The sequence below is a fragment of the Myotis myotis genome, unplaced genomic scaffold (assembly GCF_014108235.1).
Source record: "Myotis myotis isolate mMyoMyo1 unplaced genomic scaffold, mMyoMyo1.p scaffold_m19_p_1, whole genome shotgun sequence".
NCBI lineage: Eukaryota > Metazoa > Chordata > Mammalia > Chiroptera > Vespertilionidae > Myotis > Myotis myotis.
Window position 1 is genome coordinate 45,630,928 of NW_023416313.1, and position 22,680 is coordinate 45,653,607.

Consider the following 22,680-nt stretch of genomic DNA (forward strand, 5'->3'; position numbering starts at 1 on the left):
CCACCTGGTCCACTCACTGTCAGTCCCTCCACATGGTGAGAACTCAGTAAGGTTTGAATAAAGGACTTAATGGATAGGTGAATGAAGCATTGTGTGTAAGCAAGAAAAGATCTTCATCGTTTCACGTACGTGTGTATAGTTTTCACTTCAATCTGAATCTCTGTAAGAAAATCAATAAAACTTCCTGTTGGTATTGTTTTAATGCAGCCTACCTCTTTGGGAACTCTAGTTATAAAAAAGCATTCTGGCCCTAGCTGGGTGGCTTAATTGGAGCCTCATCCCATACACCAAAAGGTTGTGGGTACATACCTAGGTTGCCAGTTCGATCCCAGGTTGGGCCCATATACGGGAAGCAACTAATGGATGTTTCTCACTCACGTTGATTTTTTTTTAAATTCTCTTTCTCTCTCTTTCTCCCTTCCTCTCTCTTTAAAATAAAAATCAATAAAAACATATCCTCAGGTGGCAATTGAAAAAAAAAAAGTCATCCTGCCGATATAAAAGACCCTACCTGAAATTATAGTAAATATTTGCTGATTTTAAAACAAAGAAATCTGTTACCTATCATGACCTCTAAACTTTAAATGTATTCTGCTGAAAACATCCATTTGCAGAAATTTGAAAAAACAAAATGAGACATGGTTAATCAACTCTCAGGAGCAGAATTTGATAAAGGAGTAATTATGCAATTCAGGTGTTTTTAAGTTAAGCTAATATAGAAAAAATATTTCAGGGAATGATTTAGAGTTTATTTTTGTTGTTGCTGTAAAAGAGAAGTGGGAGCACTTTACATGTTGAGTTCTATAAAAATATAGCACGTTTCCTGTCCAGAAAGTCTTCTTTTATATGTATGATCTTTTTTGACTAGATCACTCCTATTAACATATCAAGAGAATTCATTGTACAGTAAATGGTACTGAGGATGCATTTGGTTTGAGGTAGAATTCTTGCTTCCAAAAGACAGGAGAAATTTCCCTTTCCACACTTATTTGCAAGGTATCCTCAAATAGCTCTTCTGTTTACACATATACCTATTAGCCCTGTACCCAAGAGGAAGTCCAGTATCATGGTATTGGCAGATTCAGTATCTGGTGCGGATGTGCTGTCTACCTCATAGACAGCCTTCTCCTCACTATGTCCTCATATGGCAGAAGGGGCAAGGGAGCTCTCTGGAAGGACACTAATCCCATTCATGAAGGCTCCACCTCCATCACATAGGGAATTAGGTTTCAACATTGAGTTTTATTCAGTCAGTAGCACCCCATTAATGTGGTCAGTAATTGGCTTCAGGAGGGTATAACATTCCAGGTGAGGTAGCTCTGACTTAGGCTGAAGGTAGTTCTCTAGAGAAGGAGGGAGCTGTGAGCTGGTTGAGACTAAAACTCAGAGCAGCTGGGGGTGGGTGCACTGGCCTATTCATTACCTTAGCAAAAGGATTCTCCTGAATAGCAGAAACAGAAAATAGGAATAGGAGTGAGCTGTTCTTGAGAAGCACAACACTGACAACATGACAGCAACTTATGAGAAGGAAATTTGAAAATTGACCTTTTTTTTTTTTTTTTAAAAATATATTTTATTGATTTTTCACAGAGAGGAAGGGAGAGAGACAGAGAGAGTTAGAAACATCGATGAGAGAGAAACATCGATCAGCCGCCTCCTGCACATCCCCCACCGGGGATGCGCTCGCAACCCAGGTACATGCCCTCGACCGGAATCGAACCCGGGACCCTTCAGTCCGCAGGCCAACGCTCTATCCACTGAGCCAAACCGGTTTCGGCTGAAAATTGACCTTTGAGCTTGAGGCCATGTAATGTAGGGATGGATGGATATCCCATACACAACACCACAGCCCATTACCGCACTGCCGGGAGCTGGTCCATCCTTGCTGTTTCAAAGGACCTGGCATGTATGGCATACTGTTCTTAATATGTTTGCTCACCTTCTTGGCACTATGTGTTTTAACCAAGGTCTCCTCTCTGAGAAAGGTTGCTTCCCCAGGTAGGGATCTTCCCCTGAAGCTAGGGAGGAAATAAAACCCCTCAACTAAGTGCCAGGCGGGTAATTAATCACTTTAACTACGAACAATCATACTTAAGCTACATAATCTTTACTCCCTGGAATGGAGATAAGAAATGCCCTAACCTTTGTAATAGAGATTGATAGGATTGAATCAACTGGTATAAATACAGATGTAACAAGACAGCAAGACACAGAACTTAGAAGACAGAACCTACACAGAACCTAGAGACAGAAGAACTTCGCTGGAGAGAACATGGCAAAAGATCCTGGACAGAAACTGGCCACAGAACCTAGAGACAGAACCTGGCTACAGAACCTGGATAGAACATAGCAAGAGAACCAGACTAGAACCTGGTGACTGAACCTGGCTGGAGAACCTGGACAGAACCTGGCTGGAGAACCTAGTGAGGGAACATGGCTACAGAACCTGGCTGGAGAACCTAGCAAGAGAACATGGACACAGAACCTGGCTGGAGATCCTGACCAGAACTTCGCTGGAGATCCAGACCAGAACTTGGCTGGAGATCCTGGCTAGAGATCCTGGCTAGGCTTCTGATCAACTGAACGCTGTCTCAGTGTCATTTCTTCTTAGCCGACTCCATCCACACCTTTGGGGACCCCTGGACCTGCTGGGGTTGGACCCCAACACCGCACATTCCAATGAGGGATGCTCATGATGCAGACCTGGAGTCAACAAGAAAAAAAGCTATGTTTTATCAGGATGTACATTGAAAAAGCAGGGCCCATCAACATTTTATAGTTGTATTCCTTAATTTTCCAACTGTAGTTATTTAGAAAACAAATAGCTCACTTGTGAATATGTTAGGTAAATGAGTAGTTAACAATATATACTAACTTTTAGTACATTAAAAGCTTGAAGCATAAGGAGCTGCTCACTACAAAAGTAAGTACTTTTGAACAACCGTGTTTCAGACTCTCACATTTTGAGACAGGATATTGTGCCTCAGTTTACTCTCAGGAAGACTAATGGGAAAGAAGGTCTTGGTTTGTTTCGGTTGAACAAATAGGTGACTGTTAGGTTGTAGCTCAAAGTAGGTAACAGACTGTGACATTCTCATTGTATTTTCAATAACTGCCAGCCTCCTGGGCACCCGTACTTGTTATCCCATTAACATCTCACCCAGTTTCACCCTGCAAAGATGGCCTTCAGACTGTTGCACAGTGACTTTTAGCATAATCTCTATTGGCCCCTCAAGTAGAAAAGCTTTTGATATGTCAGTGTGCTCTAGAAAAATGTTAATGTTTTTCTTCTTCAGTACTACAATGCTACCTTTGACTGGGCACTTTTGTCGAAGAAGGAGTGTTTGAAACATGGAGGCCAGCTCGTGGGGAGCAACTGCGATTTTGTTCCTGATGTCACACTCATGTCTTTCATCCTCTTCTTGGGCACCTACACCACTTCCATGGCTCTGAAAAAGTTCAAAACCAGTCGTTATTTTCCAACCATGGTAAGTACTTGAGCTTTAAATAATTTTCATTGAATTTACACTGTATCAACAATGATATAATTTTATGTAAGGAAAAGGGCACCTGTAATTCAACCTTTCCAATGTAATTTTGTGCATTTAAAAATTTGCTTTCCAGTCTTTTTCCATATGCATATGTATTTTTAAAATAATTATAGTCCAGCTTTGAAAAACCTTCCATGGATTTTGCTCACATAATTCTGTCATAAATTCTGACTGTCATAATTCTGACTGTACTAAAATGAAAAAAAAATGGAGCATGTTGTACGTAAAAATTCACAAGTTAAAGAAAATATCTTTTAAATCCATAGTGTTTGAGTATGGAAGCAAAAACTCATTTCATATTAATCAGGAATTTTGATGTAGAATTTCTTGCTCATCAGATGTCCAATTGAGTATTTTAGTAGTTAAATTATGAGCCATGGGAGAAAACTTCAACTGGGTTGTTACACAAGTATTGGCATAAGATATGAGTGTTATCTTAGCCAAACTTTCCATCCCATAATAATGAATGTCATGGTATGGAAAAACAGATGATTGAGTTAAGTTGTGTAGACATCCTGTCTCCCATTAATATGCTTGGTTGAACATAAAGTCACAACTGTGATTCTTTGAGACAGTACAAGATAAGATCAACATTTAGATAATGGCATTGTGTGTGTGTGTGTGTGTGTGTGTGTGTGTGTGTGTGTGTGTTTCACCTGAAGAATAAAACTAAGATAATCCTTTGTTTCACAGTTCAGTTCTCAGTGTTTAGGATGTCAGTAATTCTTAGGTAATTTTGATAATACCTGATTTTTATCAGTGAACTGCTCTATACTGGAATTTCATGAAATCTTTTCTCTTGTGTTTTGTGTACAAGGAGTGGAAGAACTTAAAAGGCATGAGATGCATTTGAGGAAGTTCCTTTTTTCAATGCCTAGGAAATGAAACTTAAAATTAATACTTTGACTCTTTGATTCTTCTTATAAAATTGAAAATAAAGGGGTAGGTTGGTCATTGTCTTAGTCTATTTGAGGTACTGTAACAGAATGCTATAGAATGGGAGGCTTATAAACAACAGACATTTATTTCTTACAATTCTGGAGGCTGGGAAATCCAAGATTAGAAGCCATCATGGTTGGGTGAAGGCCCTGTTTCTGGCTCATAGCCATCGCTTTTTTGCTGTGTCCTCATGTGGTCAAAGGGCTAGGAATCAGTTTGGTGTCTCTTTAATAAAAATACTAATCTCATTCATAAAGGCTTCACCCTCATGACCTAAGCACAATCCAAGGCTCCACCTCCTAATACCATCTTCTTTGGGGGTTAGGATTTCAATATATGGACTTTGGGGGGGACACACATTCAGACCACTGCTATAAATGAAATGTTTTGAACTAGTTTACCCAAGGAATGAAAAATTTCCACAAAGTTGAAATGTAGAAAGAAGTATTCAACTTAGTCTGCCTAAAATTGACACCACAAACTGGTGGTCCACAGGCAGAATTTAGCCCCCAGCCATTCTTTATTTGTACACACACATACACACACTTCAGGCCTTAGGGGTCTGTACTTCCCAGGTAGTTATTATCCTCACAACTCTGTATTGTCTAAGACTTGACTACTTCACACATTCAGATTAATTGCCTGTCCCTGAAGATGTTTCAGCTTGTAACACCTTCACACACTGGGAAATATGCTTACTTGACCTACCTCTTCAATGGTGAAAGTTTCCTATAGAACAGATTCTTGAGGAAAGGTCTTTTAGGATGATTTCTTCTCTATTGAGGCTTTTTTCTTTATTAATTATTAATTCACTGAGCAACTTGGGAATCATCATCCACTTTCCAAAGTCTGATATTTAGACATAGCCGGTGGAAAAGTGAAAACTTTATGAAGCAATCGTAATTAACAGAATAAACTAATTTCAACCTTAAGATGAATGGAGATAATTTTAACTGTCTATATAGACATTACCTCTTTTCTTCCAGCAATAATTTCAAAATTGAAAATAGCTCTTCAGATTTAAAGAAATTTTTCCCTTAGGAGAATCCAAGCAGGTAATTTCTCAGCCATTGATAAATGCTCTTGAAAAAGTTGTGAATATGTAAAAATAGAATAATGATGCATTTGTAGTAACAGTTCCTGTTAAGAAGATTCCAACATAGTTGAGAATTGTATATACCAAATCATACAGTAAACAGGAGGAGAACACATGCTATTTCTAAGAAGCAATGTTCAAGTGTGTGGGCTTTCAGACTTTCCTCTTCTTACTTCACATGTGCAGCTACATAGTTGCAATACATACATAAATTCACATATATATACATGAATAATAAGTAAAAAAAATTGCTTGTTCATTTGCCAACATATGTTTTTAGTTAAGCCAGGGTGGGGAACGTCTGGCACTCAAGCCTTATAAGGCCCATGAAATCCTTTGGTCTGGCCATGCCAAGGCATTAGGGGTGAGTTAATTAATTGTTTGATCAAATATAGCAGGCTAATTTTTAAGTTGATAATTTTGTATGGCCCGAGAATGATGTTATAAATATCTAAATAGTCGGTGGCAGAAAAAAGGTTCCCACCCCTGATTTAAGCTGTCATTTAGAAGGATGGTCTCAATAGAGTAGGAGCAGATAGGTTTATAGATTCTTACACTTACATATTATATTCTACAATTAAAAATTATATGCTTAAACATGATAAATTAGATAGTCCTTGATTGTTGATACAATAATTAAGCCTGTTACTACTTTCTCACTCACACCGACAAGAAACCTCTGAAATCTCCAAATGTTAATACTAGATGGCAGTACCCTGGTCTTACAAAACACCTTATTTTTCTGTAGCCTTCACAGTCATGTCTCTTTCCTACTCATTTCAAAACATTTGTATGAATTATTAATCAGCTAAGACTGTAAACTGCTGGAAAGCTATTGTACTTCTATTTTATTCCTCACATATCCATTAGCAAAATGCTGGATGCAGATTAGGTACTTGACTCATGGAAACTAGTCAAGTAGATACATGCTGCATTCTAAGAAAAGAGCACAGATGTAGGAACACAAAAGCTGTAGAGTCCAGTTCCAGAACTGCCATTGGCTAACATGTACCCTTTCCTAGCAAACTGTGGACTTAGGTGAGGTTAAGTGTAGGGAAACCACAGGGAGAGTGTAGTGTCCAGTGCTCATAGCAGTGGGGTTGTTACTATCCCAGCCCAAAGGATGTGGAAAGGAAGTGGCTGCTGGAACCTGGAAGAAGAGAGAAGTGTAGAGAAAGCTGTCTTGAGAGGCACTGTGACCTTGGATAGAGAGATGTAGCCAGTGTGAGGCAGCCTCACTGGGATACAGTGAAGGGAATCAGTACTCTGATCTCTTGCTTTCCTCTGTTGGCCTGTCCAGATTGCCATGGACTAAATCCATCTGGAATCCATAGAGCAAGGGAGCTCATTGTAGACCACACAGGTCAGCCTCACAATGCAAAGAGCATGGTGGAAAGGCATAGAACATAGATCTGTTTTGACAAAAGATGGTGTCCATTGCATTTGCCTCTCCAAGTTTTTTTTTTAAGTCAAATTAACCTCATTACAGTCCTGTAAATTATCCCGCTATAATCTCTTTCCTTTACACTTATACTTCTGTTTCCCTAGTTCAGTTTCTCATTACTTTGCCTAGACCAGAGTCAGTTACCCATGCAATCCATCAGTATGAACACTTAAGATGAAAGAATTCTCCTTTGCTAGTCTGGCTCTCAGGAATTCAATTTGTATATCAGTCATTTCCAGAGAATCCGAATGCTCAGTAGATGTGGGTGGAATTTCAGTATTCCATCATGCCTCTGTTCTTGTTGGAGGGATGCATCAGTCTACTATCTCACACAGTTACTGGTCTGTTACATCAGCCTCAAGTCTTTAGTCAAAGTCTTTCAGTATCAAAACATCACAGCTTAATCTGCGATCTTCTGTGGCAGATGACTCAGGGAATTAAACCTAAAATACTCTTCCAGAATCCCATTCCAGCAAGTGACCATAAGCATGGAACAAAAATGCCATCACGGCACATCTGCTGGCAAAATGAAAGCAGAAGCTTAAAGACAGAGTAGAACTGTGATGAGTAGAATTTATAAAACTATAGAGCCCTCTGAATTAGGCAAAATTATTGGAACTTTTAATATGTCAAATTCAGTGTGGCCAGCTGATATATATAATTGACATGAAAATGCCGTTCTAAAGGAACTGTTTAATTTTCTTTTTTTCCTCTTAGACTAAGTAACAATTTAAACCCTCACATGAATTAATGTAGTGGTAAGATTTTTATAGATAATGCATCCTAGTTGTAATAGTTATTTAAATAAATAAAGTCAGTAGATTCCAGGTGAAATTTATGAAACCTACGTTTTATTTAGATGAAACTTGAGCAGAAAGTTCTTTGATGTCAGTATTTAGAAAACAAAACACTATTCTATATCATATAATATCATATAATACTTTCAATATGGAAAAAATATTGTAACTTCATGCTTGACACAATACTAGGACAAATTAATTCATGGACCTAACACATAGTTGGAACTTTATATTTGTTGAATAAGTTAGATTTTTGGATTTTGAAATGATAATGACTCATTTTGACCCTTTTGCCACATTCATGGTTATGATCTCCTATAGGGTCACACTTTGGTGCCTTCTTTGACTTAAGTAAGCTGATGGTGGTCGATGAGGACTGGCTTTATGGATGGGTTCAGAAATGTCAGTGAAAACATGAGCATTTTAGTTAGGTGATGCATTTGGTTTTTAGCCATATAATACACAGGAGAGACTAGAATTCCACAATTGACTTATATTTTTGGAAACATGTTTTTTGTTTGACATTTTGGCCTGTGACAATTCTATTAAAGTTTGATGTGTTTAGTTTATAAACAACTCTATAAAAATCAGGTGACACCTCTATTCTATTTCCTTTTTTCTCAGAAACTTTCTGATGAATGGTAAAAGCTGTCAAACAAAAATAAGTAATATATCAAGAAATAAGTAAAAAATAATGGGCATATATTGTATGTCTAGTGTTACTAATACTGGGTGACATTTGGCTGGTTTTTGAAACTCATTCAGAAAATAACTTTGCTGTTAGTGAAAGAGAAACAGATTTTCAAATTCTTGTGTTATTTTGTGCCAAGAAATGTAATTTTTAAAGTCAAGGACACTTGATTTTAATTCAAAATTCTTTTCTATAAATGATTTTCTTAACAGTGACAAAGGGATATTTAGGTGTAGATATAACATAATCCAGTAAACATTCGACAAAGATTACAACTACTTCAGTTCTTATGGACATTTGACAAAAAAAAAAAAAAAAAAATTTAAAATAGTCAACTTAAGTTGACCCCTAAGAAAAATAAGGTTGGGAGCACTGATTGGCCATATAACTTTGTGAGAGCTTTAATGGCAGCATAAAGGCAGTGTGTGGACAGAAGAAGTAATTTGACCATGGTAGCTTGATGGTTCTAAGAACTCTCAGCTTACTTGTCCAGCATGGAAAAGTCACCAGCATTGAAATCCATACCTTAACGCAAAATGCTCTCCTACTCCATTTCCAGATTGTCTAATTTATAGCCATGACTTACGAATTTTTTTTTAATTTTTATTTTTATTCCTTAATATAAAATATAAAACCATCTTTTATAGCCCAAGAACCCTTTATAGTAATGATTTGGGGGGATATACAAGACCCTATTAGAAGGTCAAGAAATTTTTATAATTAGGCCTAATCATTGAATTTTAGTGTTAGGACTTTGACTACCACATAATCCAACGTTGCCGCCTGATTCCTAACAAGTTTTCACTGGTGGGCTGCTTGAATCTTTTTGGGACAAGAACTTCAGGTCTCCGAAAGCATTCTTGATAGAAATATAGATCTGCCTTTCTACAGCCTCTATCTCCGGGGTCTGCTTCTCCCTCTGAAGCTACACAGAACATATTTAGTCTTTCCTAGGACACATTTCACATCTTTGAAGACCGTTTCTTCCCACAACTTCTTGAGGACTACAGTCATTTTTCATGTGATGTGTTTGCAGACTCCTGTTCCTCTGTTTATACTGTTCTGGTTCAACTCCAGATTTTCAGTTTCAGTTTAGAATAAAGTGACCAGACCGGGCCATCGTATTTCCCATGGGATTTGATCATTTGCTTCTGGCACACACTCATTTGGTTCCTTGTTCTACTGCTCAGTTTTAAGGCAGGATGGAGGAAGAGGCCTGTGGTTGCTGAGGTCTCCTTAGCATCCCTGCTGAACCACTTTATCAGGCCTAGTCCCCTCTGTCCATGCTTGGAAAAACTTTTCTTTTTTCTGGTAGATTTCCGTTGCCAAGTTCTAAGCCCCACCCAGATAAATTGTCCAAATGAATTCCCTTGTTTGTTCCCCCAAATCTTTCTGACTCTGGAACTTAAGGCATTAAAATCCTGGAGTCTAAATCAGACTTTCCTTTTATTGAATTCTAATTATAGTAGGTATTATTAATTCAAAGTACAGTGTATTATGATTGCTATACTGATGTCAGTGCTTATTTCTTTTACAGTGCTTTATAGCATTGGCTTCTAGGAGCTCAAATGTAAAAATTCTCATGGTATGGTGTGCCTTTTCATGATTGCCAAAAGGCACATATTTGTCTGGCTTACTTTTTGTTCATCTAGAATAAATGCTTTTTACACAGTTGTTTTTAGCATTTTCCAAGCACCACAATCATGAGAGGAGTTGACATCGCAAATTAATGTTTATTGAGGACCCACGGGGTGCCTGCTGCTCTAACAGCTCCATCCATGGGAACTGCTCTGCAGGCTCACAGCCTTTCCCCCAGTTAATGCAGGAGCAGCTGCAGGCCTCGCAAAGTGAAAACTGAATGTCCTCTGTGGCTTCAGAGGAAACAAATTCATTTTCCCCCTGTAAATCAACCAGCTTCTCACTGTGGCGTCTCGATGATCATGACTCTCTTAATAATTAATAAAGTATCCTCCTTCATGAAGAATATGTTTATAATAGATTTATTAGGTTGTTTTGCCCAAGAACAAGAGAACAGCTTATGGCTATTTGAATTTCTCTTCCAATCCACACTTAATTTCTTCTTTGCTTTGGTAGTTTATTTTAGCTGGTTGCTTCTTACTGGATTAATTGAGATATTTTGTAATTAATTCTGCAGAGTCAGAAGTATTTTTTCTTTTTCTTTTTATAATGAAAACGATGGTAAAAAATAAAGTAAAAAGTTCAAACCCAGGGTGATCTATCTATATATATATAAAAGGCTAATATGCTAAGTGTCCAACCATCCAACTGGTCACTATGACCTGCACTGACCACCAGGGGGAAGACACTCAATGCAGAAGCTGCCGAGCTGCAGTGACTTGGCAACAGCGGTTCTCAGGTGACACCAAATCCAGAGAGGAGGGAGCACGATTCCTTGCGGGGCCATGCGATTTGACCTTTGGCTATGGGTTATGTTGTTGCTGGGGCACTGTCGGTGCCGAATCTGGTTTACTGCACACTTGCATTTGCATTCCACACCCTGTATGACAGCAACTTTGCAGAGTGCCCTCTTGCACTTCGGGACCCCTTAGGGGATGTTGGAGAGCCAGTTTTGGCCTGATCCCCGCAAGCTGAGGGACCCCACCTGCCAGAGGGACCCTGCTCACTCTGCAGACTCGGGAGGGACCGTGGGAGGTTGGCTCCAGGGCATGTCTGGCCTTTCTCGCCCAGTCCTACCCTGCTGGCCACCTTCCAATTAATTTCCTTTCAATGTTCATGAATCCGTGCACCAGGTCACTAGTATAAAATAATCTTAGTTGAAACACACTTTCCTTTTCCTCCTTCATGCATGGAGGTGGAAATTATCATGTTGTAGCACCAAACTTTTTTTTATGGCAAGTCCTTGTAATATATCTTACCTTCTTTTTAAAATTTCTTTCATCTTTAATTTTTTCAGTTACAGTTGACATTTAATATTATATTAGTTTTAAATGTATAGCATAGTGGTTAAACATTTACATAACTTACCAAGTGACCCCCCTCCCCCATAAGTCTAGTACCCACCTGGCACCATAGAGTTATTACAATATTTATTTCCTATACTGTACTTTATATCCCAGTAACTATTTTGTAACTGCCAATTTCTACTTCTTAACCCCTTCACTGGTTTTTACCTAACCCCCCAACCCTTCTCCCCTCTGGCAACTATGAGTCTGTTCTCTATAAGTTAGTTTCTGTTTTGATTGTTCGCTTATTTTGTTTTTTAGATTCCACATATAGTTGAAATCATACGGTGTTTGTCTTTCTCTCTCTGACTTAATTCACTTAGCATAATACCCTCTAAGCTTATCTGTGTTGTTGCAAATGGTGAGATTTCAGTCCCTTTTAAGGCCAAGTAATATTTCATTGTATATATGTATCACATCATCTTTTTCCAATCATTTATCAATGGACACTTAGTTGGTCCCATATCTTGGCTATTGTATACGAAATGTCTTTTCTTTTGTCTCTTAGTATAGCCATTGTTTTAAAGTCTATTTTTCCTGATTTAAGTATTGCTATTCCAGCAAAATTTCCATTTGCATGAAATATCTCTTTTTATTCCTTCACTTTCAGTCTGTGTATGTCTTTTGATCTGAAATGAGTCTCTTAGACAGCATATGTATGGAGCTTGTTTTCTTCTCCATTCAGTCTCCCTGTGTCTTTTGTTTGAGCATTTAATACATTTACATTTAAAGTAATTATTGATAGGTATGCAGTTATTGCCATGTTATCATTCATATTTTTAATTTTTTTCTTCTCCTTAAAGAAGCCCCCTTAACATTTCTTGTAATACTGCTTTTGTAGTAATGAACAACTTTAGCTCTTTTGTGTCTGGAATGCATTATCTTAATATGTGTTTCACTTAGGTTGTAATAGTTGATATTCCTAGGCTATGGAAGCTTGAGCCTGGAAATACTTAGCATTTGATTAGATAGTCATCTATAAGAATGTTTGTCCACGTTAGGTTTAAGGCCTTTGAATTCACAGGATTGGGCATGAAATCTTGTGCAAACAGCTTTTCTCATGAAAACTTTGGCACGTGTAATCAATACCAGTAATAGCTAAATAGCTAGTACTGAATTAGGAAGTATTAGGAACTATACATTTGTAATTTAATATTTCTCTCTCTATATACATGGGTATATATATATATATATATATATATATATATATATATAGAGAGAGAGAGAGAGAGAGAGAGAGAGAGAGAGAGAGAGATACAGTGACACATAAAAGGGTGCTATTTTGTAGTGTTTGAAAGAGATTAAGTTTGATGAAAATGAAAGGTAAAATAAATTTAAAAATGGAAGGAAATTCACATATTTCTTTTCTAACTGTGTTTGCAAGTATGAGAAGGGCTCAAAGAAAGCAATCCTTATTTCCTTAAAGTCAGACTCAGAGCTCCTATTACGCAGGTCCTGGAGTGTATCTGATAAGCTATATGTACTCCGTGCTTGACAGTTTTAGGATGCTTTCTGGTTCTGCTGTCAGTTTTGCCTCTTTCAGATTAAACTTCCTTTTTAGAGTAGGGTAGGACCTGAATGGTCTGCTAAAACAGCACCCCTACCTGCATCCTCTAATTAGAGCATTTAGAGTTGAATACAAAAGTGGCCTGGGAAAAATCGATTTCCTTGACTATGAGTTTAAACTGGATCCAGTATCTTAGAAATGAATGTCTTACAATAAACACTCTGCAGGAGTGAATTCTGCTGTGACTGCCCTGAATTGTATAATTTAAGGGGGAGGAAAGGGAAATAGAAGTGTATTATACAGAACACATCATCCTGGCTGTGCTTTTTAATGAGGTTAAGCAACATTATTACCATTTATCGATGGACACTTAGCAAAACTGAGTATCTCTTCCCCCCCATAAATTGTAAGAAATGTAATCCTGAAGGTTATTAGCATTTGTTCTTTTAGCTGCTTTTATACTTAAAATTCAGTAACACCACACTTGGCCAGAATGCCTTTGCCGAGGGGCTATCTCAGGTTTCTATATCGATATATAAATTTGGGAAATAATAACTATACTAAAATAGATAAACTATTTATTTATATTAGTTATTAGTTTCCCATGGGAGCAATATCAGATTACTACAAACATGATGGCTGAAAACAACTCAAGTCTATTGTCTTAGGATCTGGAGGGTCAGAAGTGTGAAATGGGTCCACATGGGCTAACATCAAGGTGCTGGCAGGCCTGTGTTGTTTCTGAAAGCCCCAGTGGAAAATGTATTTCCTTGCCATTTCTGACTTCTAGCAACTGCCCACATTTCCAGGCTTGTGGCCCCTTTTCTCCATCTTCATAGCCAGCAATGGCCTGTCCAGTCTTTCCCACCTGGTATCCCTCTGACACGGACTCTCCTGCCTCCCTCTTCCACTTATGAGCACCCTTGTGATTTCACTGGACCCACCATAATAATACCAGATCCTTTTTCCAATCTCCAGGTCAGCCGATTAGCAACCTTAATTCTCCCTACTCATGTAATGTACGTACTCATAGGTTCCAGGAATTAGTGCATGGATATTCTTAGGGGGTGTTATTCTTGCCTACACATCATCTGACCTAAATTTTAATATGATTATGTTGGGTGATACCTTGGCAGTGTACTGAAGGAGGGTGGGGAGCGGTGGTGTAGAAGCAGGAAGATGAGTTAGGTGCAGTATTTGAAAGAGATCAAGTTAAGATAAAGTGGTGGCCTTAGACAAAGGTGGTCATAGCAACAGAGGTGGAAGTAACAGGAGCCTGGATATGTTTTGAAGGCAATTTGCTGGCCTGGTAAGTATAGGATGTGAGAGAAACAGAAGAGTCGTGTGGAATTTTTGGCCTAAGCATTAGGAAAAAATAAGTTGCCATTAATTCGGATGGAAAAAACAGCTGAAAGAGTAGGTTTAGGAGTTTAGTGTTCAGTTTATGGAAAGCTGATAATGCCTCCTTTAAAAAGAAAAGGAGCACTGTCTTTTTAATAAAACGTTTTGAGCATCTTCTGGTAGATCTGAGTTGTCAAGAAGTTGAATTTACTGGGTAAGGATTAGGAGGGTGATGAAGAAAAAAATCACTTTTTTTTTTTTTTTTTTGCCTTTGCAATGATTTCTGTTATTTCAGTGATTTATAACCTACAGGACCAGGGAGGTTCTTGTAACATCTTAATATATTCCTGAAACTTCTTCCCATGACCACATTTGCCAGATCATCCTGAACTGTGTCAACACTTGCACAAAACTTAAGAAATGGGTATTTCCAAACATAACACACTAATGCATGATGTTAATGATAGAGGGAATTATGACAGGAGGTGTATGGAACACTCTCAACTATCTTCTCTATTCTGTAAATCTAAAACTGTGCTAACAAATAAAGTTGATTGATTTAAAAAAGAGAGCAAAAGAAAGAAATGGGAGTTTTCTCCAGTATTGAGTCCCTAGAAAATAGCTCTGTAGAAATTAGCTCTGAGTGGCAGTTTCATGTTATTACTGGGTTTTTATTTCTTATTTCTTGTATTTGAAGATTCTTTTTAAAGACTTCCTGACAGTGGATTACTTAGTTATTCCAGTGGTTTTGGCAGCCACAGAGGCCTGTGGAACTTGAAAAAACAATAATATATATATATATATATATATACACACACATATATATAAAATTGATTTTTTACAGAGAGGAAGGGAGAGGGATAGAGAGTCAGAAACATCGATGAGAGAGAAACATTGATTCAGCTGCCTCCTGCACACCCCCCACTGGGGATGTGCCCGCAACCAAGGTACATGCCCTTGACCAGAATCGAAGCTGGGACCCCCCCCCCCCCCCCCCCCCACACACACACACACAGTCTGCAGGCCGATGCTATATCCACTGAGCAAAACCGGTCAGGGCTGGTTAACATATATTAGGAGAGGTTATTATATTCCAGGTGTTATGTTAAGCACTTTCAATGGCTTATCCTATTTAATTCTTAGAACAAACTGATGAAATCTTTAGGGATTATCTTGGCTACATTTTGCAGGTGGAGTAATTGACGCTAAGAAAGGATAGGAAATAATGGTGCTGGAGTTCCAGCCCAGGTAACCTGACTATACAAGCTGCTTCTCCCTGCTGTACCATATTTTCTGCCCAAATTGATCCATGCCATCTATCTGTGCTTGAGAGTATTGTGTGTGATTGGTATTAATTTGATACCAATAGGAGCTGGCTTTCTGCTCCTCTGTGTGTACTTCTCAAGAAAGCTAAACCTAGCAGCATCCAGCTCTCCAAGAGGGAAAGGAATTTCTGGCCAAAAGGGCCATCTGTGGCCCTGCTGCTAGTTCGTACCAAGCTTCTGACACCTGGTAATGGTCACAGATCAATCCCTGCCTCAGCCTTCAGCATACATCCCACATCATCAAGTAATTTCGTGCTTCCCTTCCGGTCCCATTGAACACCTGATGGCTTGTGGCCCCTCCATCTTCAAAGCCAACAATGGCCTGCCTGACACTGCATCCCTCCGACACTGACTCTCCTGCCTCCCTCCTTCCTGCTACTCTTTTACAAGACCCACTGCCCGGAGAACTGTGTAGCCACTCAGCCCATCAGTGATCTCTCTTCATCTGGCAGCACCAGAAAACTGACTGCTCACCCTGAGACAACTTGGTACCTGCTCAATCAGCCGTAGTTTTATCTAAAACTGGGAGCAGGCTTCCTTGTGAATGACTTGACTATAAGCTTCATGAGGCATGGGTTGTGTCTGTTGGGTTCACTGCGATATTTCTAGTGCCAAGCAAAGCATTAGGTACCAAGTTCTTGTAGAATGATCGTATTGTGCACTACTATGTGTAAGTACCTTATAGGGAAACTCAGGTGTCTTTGCTCTAGTAATGCTCTTAGGCTGTTGTCTGTGCCACTAAACACGACAGAGGAACAGCCAACCAACTAAATAACCCTACACTCCCCTGCTGACTTAGAAATGGCCATTCCGCACCTACTCCATAAGAAAGGTTTGGGTTTAATGTTACATCCCATAAAGCCCAGCCCTTGTCCTTACCAGGTACCTAGTTTAAAGGTGTTGATTAATGGTAATCACACTTAACAGTGGAGAACAGATATTTCACATATTGGAGATTTTAAGGACTAATCTAGAGTGAAAAGTATTTTCTTTGAAAAAGTTAGTGAAGCCATCAAATTTCCATCTGCCATCACACTACATTTCTCTGAGGTCTTGAGTCTACTCAATGGACTGGAACTCATCGATGTTTTTGTGCAGATTTTTATAATATGCCCTGAGATTTCATCCTTGTCCAGGTCTGCAAAACAAGAAAAGTGTTGATACAGTATTTCAGGGATATATTACCTTTGACTTCTCGCCCAATGCATGCACTCACACTGATCTGTTCTGTGGGGTTAGATTACTGTTGACCAGGTGACAGAGTGATGCAAAAACAATTTAAAATATAATCTCTCTGCAGTATAACTGCTCCTTTCACTTGTTGATGAAATTGTTCCTATAAACTGTTAGCAAATACAGACTTCTTCATTCAATGCAAACACGGGCAAATATGTGGATCCAGTGCTAAACAGTCCTGGTTTCTTTTTTATTTTCCCAGGCAAGAAAACTGATCAGTGATTTTGCCATCATCTTGTCCATTCTCATATTTTGTGTAACAGATGCCCTGGTAGGTGTGGATACTCCAAAACTAATTGTGCCAAGTGAGTTCAAGGTAGGTGAACCTCTGTCTTTTGGTCATTCCTAGGACTTTTTGGCTTTTTTTCCTTCCTCCTATTATTCTAGTTTGTCATATCTGTCCTTAGTTAGTTTTGTACAATTATCCATTTCTTTACATATTTTAAAAATGTTCTCTTGATAGGCACATGTATACATTTACCCATTTCTTTATTAAAATTAAGTGTCTGAATGATCATATGCAAAGTTAAGATTACATTGATTTTTATGAAAAATACCTTATGTCAACATTACAAACTCTGCTTTATACTTTTAGAGTATTTTAAAATATTCAGAGTATTTTCATACAACTCATCACTTTGACCCATATAATAATTCTAGGATGCAATGTAAGTATCGTCATCCTTATTTTATGAAGCTGATTTTTAAGCTCAAAAAATTAAGTAAAATACCCACAATTACATTACTGCTTCAGTGATCTTTTTCTGCTACCAAACTACCTGCCCTGTAAACACATATTTATGTGTAATGTGCATTTTAATTATTACAAAGAAGATACAGGAATTATTCATTTTATATTGTTGGTATTTGCAGACCCAATAGCTAAAATTTACATTTCAGTCATTCCTAATATTTCATACCTAAGTTTCCAGTATAAGTTTTTTACCTATTTTCTAGAACACTTAACCTTTTATTCCATCATGGAGACCATATACTTGCTAAGAAAAACTAAATTAACTATAGTTTTAGCTTAGTAACTACTCAGTGAGGAAGGGATATCTATGTTATAGCAAATAGAATATGTTTGCATTATCTCTCCCTTCACATATTCATTAGCAAAGAAAAGTTCTCATGCATTTAATCATTAGTTCATTTAAGCCAACATGTACAGGATGTGTGCTTTGAGTTAGGCTCTATATTGGATATTTGTAATGCATCGATGAGCAAGACAAAGTTGCTTTCCTTACAAGCTCACAACCTGGTAAAGGTAGTAAAATCTGGATAAATTCAGTGATTGAGTTATGAGCAAGTAAGAGGAAAAATAGAAATATCTTCAGAGGAGAAGTGAGACTTTTTTGATAGTAAATACAGAGAAAATAATTCATAGGTAGGATTTTATTTTAGTTTACTTACATTGTTTGTTTAAAGTCAGAATAAAGGATAAGACTTTTTTTTGTAGTAGAGATATATGATCTGCTGATAGATGATAGATTGGGAACTAGAAGAATAATTGTATTTTTTCATTTTCTGTGGTATTTCTGAGGATTTAACCAATTATCCTGGGTTATTTTTCATATATAAAATAAGAAATACCAGAGTGTTCAAATAAGTTTGAGTATAACATAAAAATATTTGTAGCTTTTTATATATTATATTATATTATAAAGTCATTATCATGTGGCAATATTAGAAACAACTTCAGTGTAATTGCTCAAGTCCATGGAGAAAGGTCATAGTAGTTTTGTAATTTCTTGCCTATCTCTTTACTGACTATCACATCTGGGTTTTTTCTTATGGCCGGCCCTTAAACTTAAATTCCTTTCTTCCATATTGAGTCCTTATCTTAGATCGTTTTTTTCCACCGGAACTGTTCTTAGTCTCCTTCATTTAAAATACTGCCTTAAAAATCAGCTCCTTTAGGAAACGTTTGGTGAATAATCTTTTTTGTCCAGTTTATCCATAAAACTCTTTCCATTTTTTTGTGTTGGCTCTCCAAAATTAAAAGTGTATCTCCCCTGTTGATTTTTCACAAAGTGGTATGTATTCATATTGGTTGTTTTCTCTCTTCTTCAAGCCAACAAGTCCGAACCGCGGTTGGTTTGTCCCACCGTTTGGAAAAAACCCCTGGTGGGTGTACCTGGCAGCTGTTATCCCCGCTTTGTTGGTCACCATTCTCATTTTCATGGACCAGCAAATCACAGCTGTGATTGTAAACAGGAAGGAGCATAAACTCAAGGTAAATGTTTGTAATAATGGTTATCATTGCCTTCTCCTTTCTTTGAAGTACTTGCAAACAAATATCAATTCAAATTAAGATGGTTTGATTGGGAGTTATATTATAACCACTGTTCCTGGCAGAGTCATAGGTCACGTTGTATTGACACATTTCCTCAATATAATACTTTAGGGAGATTTCATTTAAATCCAAAAAAGTTGTTTCATGTTGTATATCCTTAGCCGCTGAAGAGAGCAATTTCAGCACCAAACCCAGTTGTCTATTTATGGTTGGGAATATCTTTGGGGATTACTTTTTTTTTTTTCCTCTTATGAAATTACATCTCGTGGAAAGACCAAGAAAGGCATGTATTCCCATGGATAACATTACAAACTCTGCTTTATACTTTTAGGGTTTTTTGTTGTTGTTGACCAATTTAGTATGCTGTGTTTACAGATCTTTGTTTTATTTCCCCTGTATTCCTAGGATTGACCTCCTGTTCACAGAGTTCAGAAGGTCATTCTAATCCAGTCTTACACCCTTAAGGACTCCCATGATCTCTCCGGGCAGGCTTGGACTCCAGGGCTTGCTGACTGTAGATTTCCTCGTTCTTGTTGCCATTGTTTTTTTTATGTCTAGTTGTTTCTCTGACTTTCTGTCTGGTAGCCATGATTTGTATAAAATATTTTCTGTATCTGATGGAGCACTTTATGTTCTATACTGGGAGGGGTTCAGCATTGATTTAGTTTGAAAGACTGAAAATGGATGTTGACTAATATATGTTATTCTGAAAAAAATTTGCGGACATAATCTTCATTTTGATATATAGTTGGCCAGATTTTTATGTGTCTTTGGAGGTAAATAACTATTTTCATTTTGCTTAAGTTTTCTTATTAATAAAAATCAGAATTTTGAATTTAGAAAATTTAGGATTGAAAAAAACAGAATTTTTAATTCTCCCATTCCCTGTAGAAAACACTGGAAAATCAAGACGCATTAGGCTTTACCTCTTAGAAATAAGAGTTGAGTAGTAAATAAAAAGTAAGTTTTCGTCACTTTTGTAATTGCTTATTTGAAGTCATTCCTTTGCATGATAATGGTTATAGAGTAAGTGCCAGTCTTCTGACACAAATCTAATGATACTACTGGAGATTTCATCATGAATTAAAGGCTTTTCACTCTGGATATGGTTTTGTTCACATTTGTTAGTGAAGGAATGTGAAAATTGGAGATATTGTCTAAAATTATTAAGGTCCCTGACTACTATGAAATTGAGTCCAGAGAGAAACCTGAAATAGTGAGGGAGATGGAAGCATTGTGATATTAAAAGCAGCATGGTTTTGGGTGGCATTTGCTTTGGCTCTGGGTCAAGTGGCACTGGCTGGCTGGCGGCTCTGTTTGGGATGGGATCCACCTTTCCACTCTGCTGCACAGCTCTGTCTTGATGTAGGAATGCCAGGGCACTTGGCTTTTCTTTTTTGGCCATCATTTTGGTTAGTTTTCCCCACATTATCCTTGCAGAGCACTCCAAAGCAAACCAGGTTCAGCAAGGTCATGTCTTATCCAAGGTCATTCCCCGAATCATTGCAGAGACAAGAAGAGTGTCTGAACTTCAGATCACAAAGCAAGGGATACTTCTCACAAGGAAAGTGATTTTAAGTGTTATAGATAGGGTGTGGGAGAGAGAAATAGTTTTGGATAGATATATATTAGATGATTGTAGCAATAAATTTTGTCTGATATTCTCTATAATAAAACCCTAAATTTTAATGTGTTTTCTTGGATAACTAAAAAATCTGCTTTGCTTTCATTTTTTTCTTTTTATTCCTGCTATCAAAACTTAGACCCTTTTATTTCATGTCTAGAGTATTCTAATTGTTTAGTTAATAACCAGTCTCTTTTGCTTCATTCTAAAAGCAATAAATTTTCTTTTAAGTGTGTTTTTAAACCTGGCCAGTGTGGCTCAGTTGGTTGAGCATCAACCCAGGCACCAAGAGCTGTCTGGTTAGACTCCCAATCAAGGCTCATGCCTGAGTTGCAGGTTTGATTCCTGGTAGAGGGAACAAGGCAACTGACCAATATTTCTCTCTCACATCTATGTTCCTCTCTCTTTCTCCTTCTTCTTTCCTCTCTCTGTAAAAATTAATAAAAATATTTTGTAAAAAGTGTTGTTCTTATATGTCAGTCCTCTATTTCTAAACCTTTATACCTTGGCCTCTAAATCTTTGCCCCTTAAAGAAAATCAATTTGCCTTAGCCTGGGATTTACTAATAAGTCTCTTTGTGATATGTTCTCAACCTAAATTTAAAATGATTCTCTTCACATACTGTACAATAATGTGGCCAAATTAATTGCTGGTTTCTCTTCAAGGCTGGCAGTTTTTCTGCTAGTTATCCCACTCCTTAGTGATTACCAGTTATCATGTATCATCAAAATCCTCACCATCCTTTAAGATACTCCAAATATAAACATTTGTTAGTGTAACCTTCACTCCTAATGTAATTTCTATTGTTTTTGTTTTTGCTCTTAGTAATTTTGTATTATTCTGTGGCACTGGTCACACAGTGTCTCGCAAGGTAGATATTTTGTGTACTTACCTTATGTCCTTTTCTGGGCCAACACGTTTTTAAGCCAAAGACCACGTTTTAGTCCTGTTTTCCACTCTCACATGGCCCATCACAATGATCGCCATATGGCAGACTCAATAAATACGCATTGAAGAATTTTGTTATCTTGGGCCACATGGTTCTCAGAGGTGTTGCACTGTTTGAGGTGGGTGATAACTGGAAACTATGCCAGCCCATCTCCAGTCCTCATAGTGAGTGCTTATAGTATTCCATACCTGTTTAGATGTCATCACTGCAGGAATTTTTGTGGGTTCTTTCTAGACCTAGTTAAACACTTTATCCTCTGTTCTTTTGGGCATCTCTTTCGAACTTCTTTGAATGTGTATTTGGATTGCATGTAGTTTGTGTACAAATCTAAGTCCTCTCATCCTACTGTGAGCCCTTTGGTGGGAAGAACTATGTCATGGTTCTCAGTGTCCCTATAAACCTTTATTGTCTGGCTCATGGGGGCTCCTAGCGCGAATGCTTATTCTGTGTCTATGCATATGTGTGTGTTGCTCCTGACCCCTTTGTAATATTAACAGATGCAAACTTTCGATTGTTGGGCTACTCTTTTTCTCTCATAGTTTATTTCTGTATTTGCATTCCTAAATTACTTCTGCTTCCTGTAACAAGGCATGCGCAGCATCAAAAGGAGGTGACGCTTCACTTCCCAGCTCTTTACTTAAAATAATCTCCAGTTTCAGAAGGTAGAGCATCCTTTGGGTTTATGTTCTTGAAGACAAGGAAATATTTTTTAAACTTTAAAGGTTATACTTAACCTTTCAAGCATGTATTCATCCTTGCTATGTATGGAGCATTCATGTTAGATGTTGAAGATAAAAATCGTTCTAAGTTATGGTCTCAATGTGTTTATGTAAAGGAAGACTTTTTGAAGAGAGTGATGTTAAGAGGCACAGAGTAATTATCTATGTATTATTTTGC

The 22,680-nt window shown here is 37.7% G+C and overlaps 1 protein-coding gene across 3 annotated transcripts in view; it reads left to right on the top strand.

The window, feature by feature from the left end:
- The window catches only part of SLC4A4 (solute carrier family 4 member 4), a 440,882-nt gene that overhangs the window by 391,767 nt on the left and 26,435 nt on the right, over positions 1-22,680 (top strand). For all 3 annotated transcript variants that reach the window (XM_036335845.1, XM_036335853.1, XM_036335842.1), the window contains 3 exons: positions 3,297-3,488; positions 17,117-17,230; positions 18,989-19,150. In XM_036335845.1, coding sequence (XP_036191738.1) covers positions 3,297-3,488; positions 17,117-17,230; positions 18,989-19,150 — 468 coding nt within the window. The remainder of the gene's footprint in view (positions 1-3,296; positions 3,489-17,116; positions 17,231-18,988; positions 19,151-22,680) is intronic.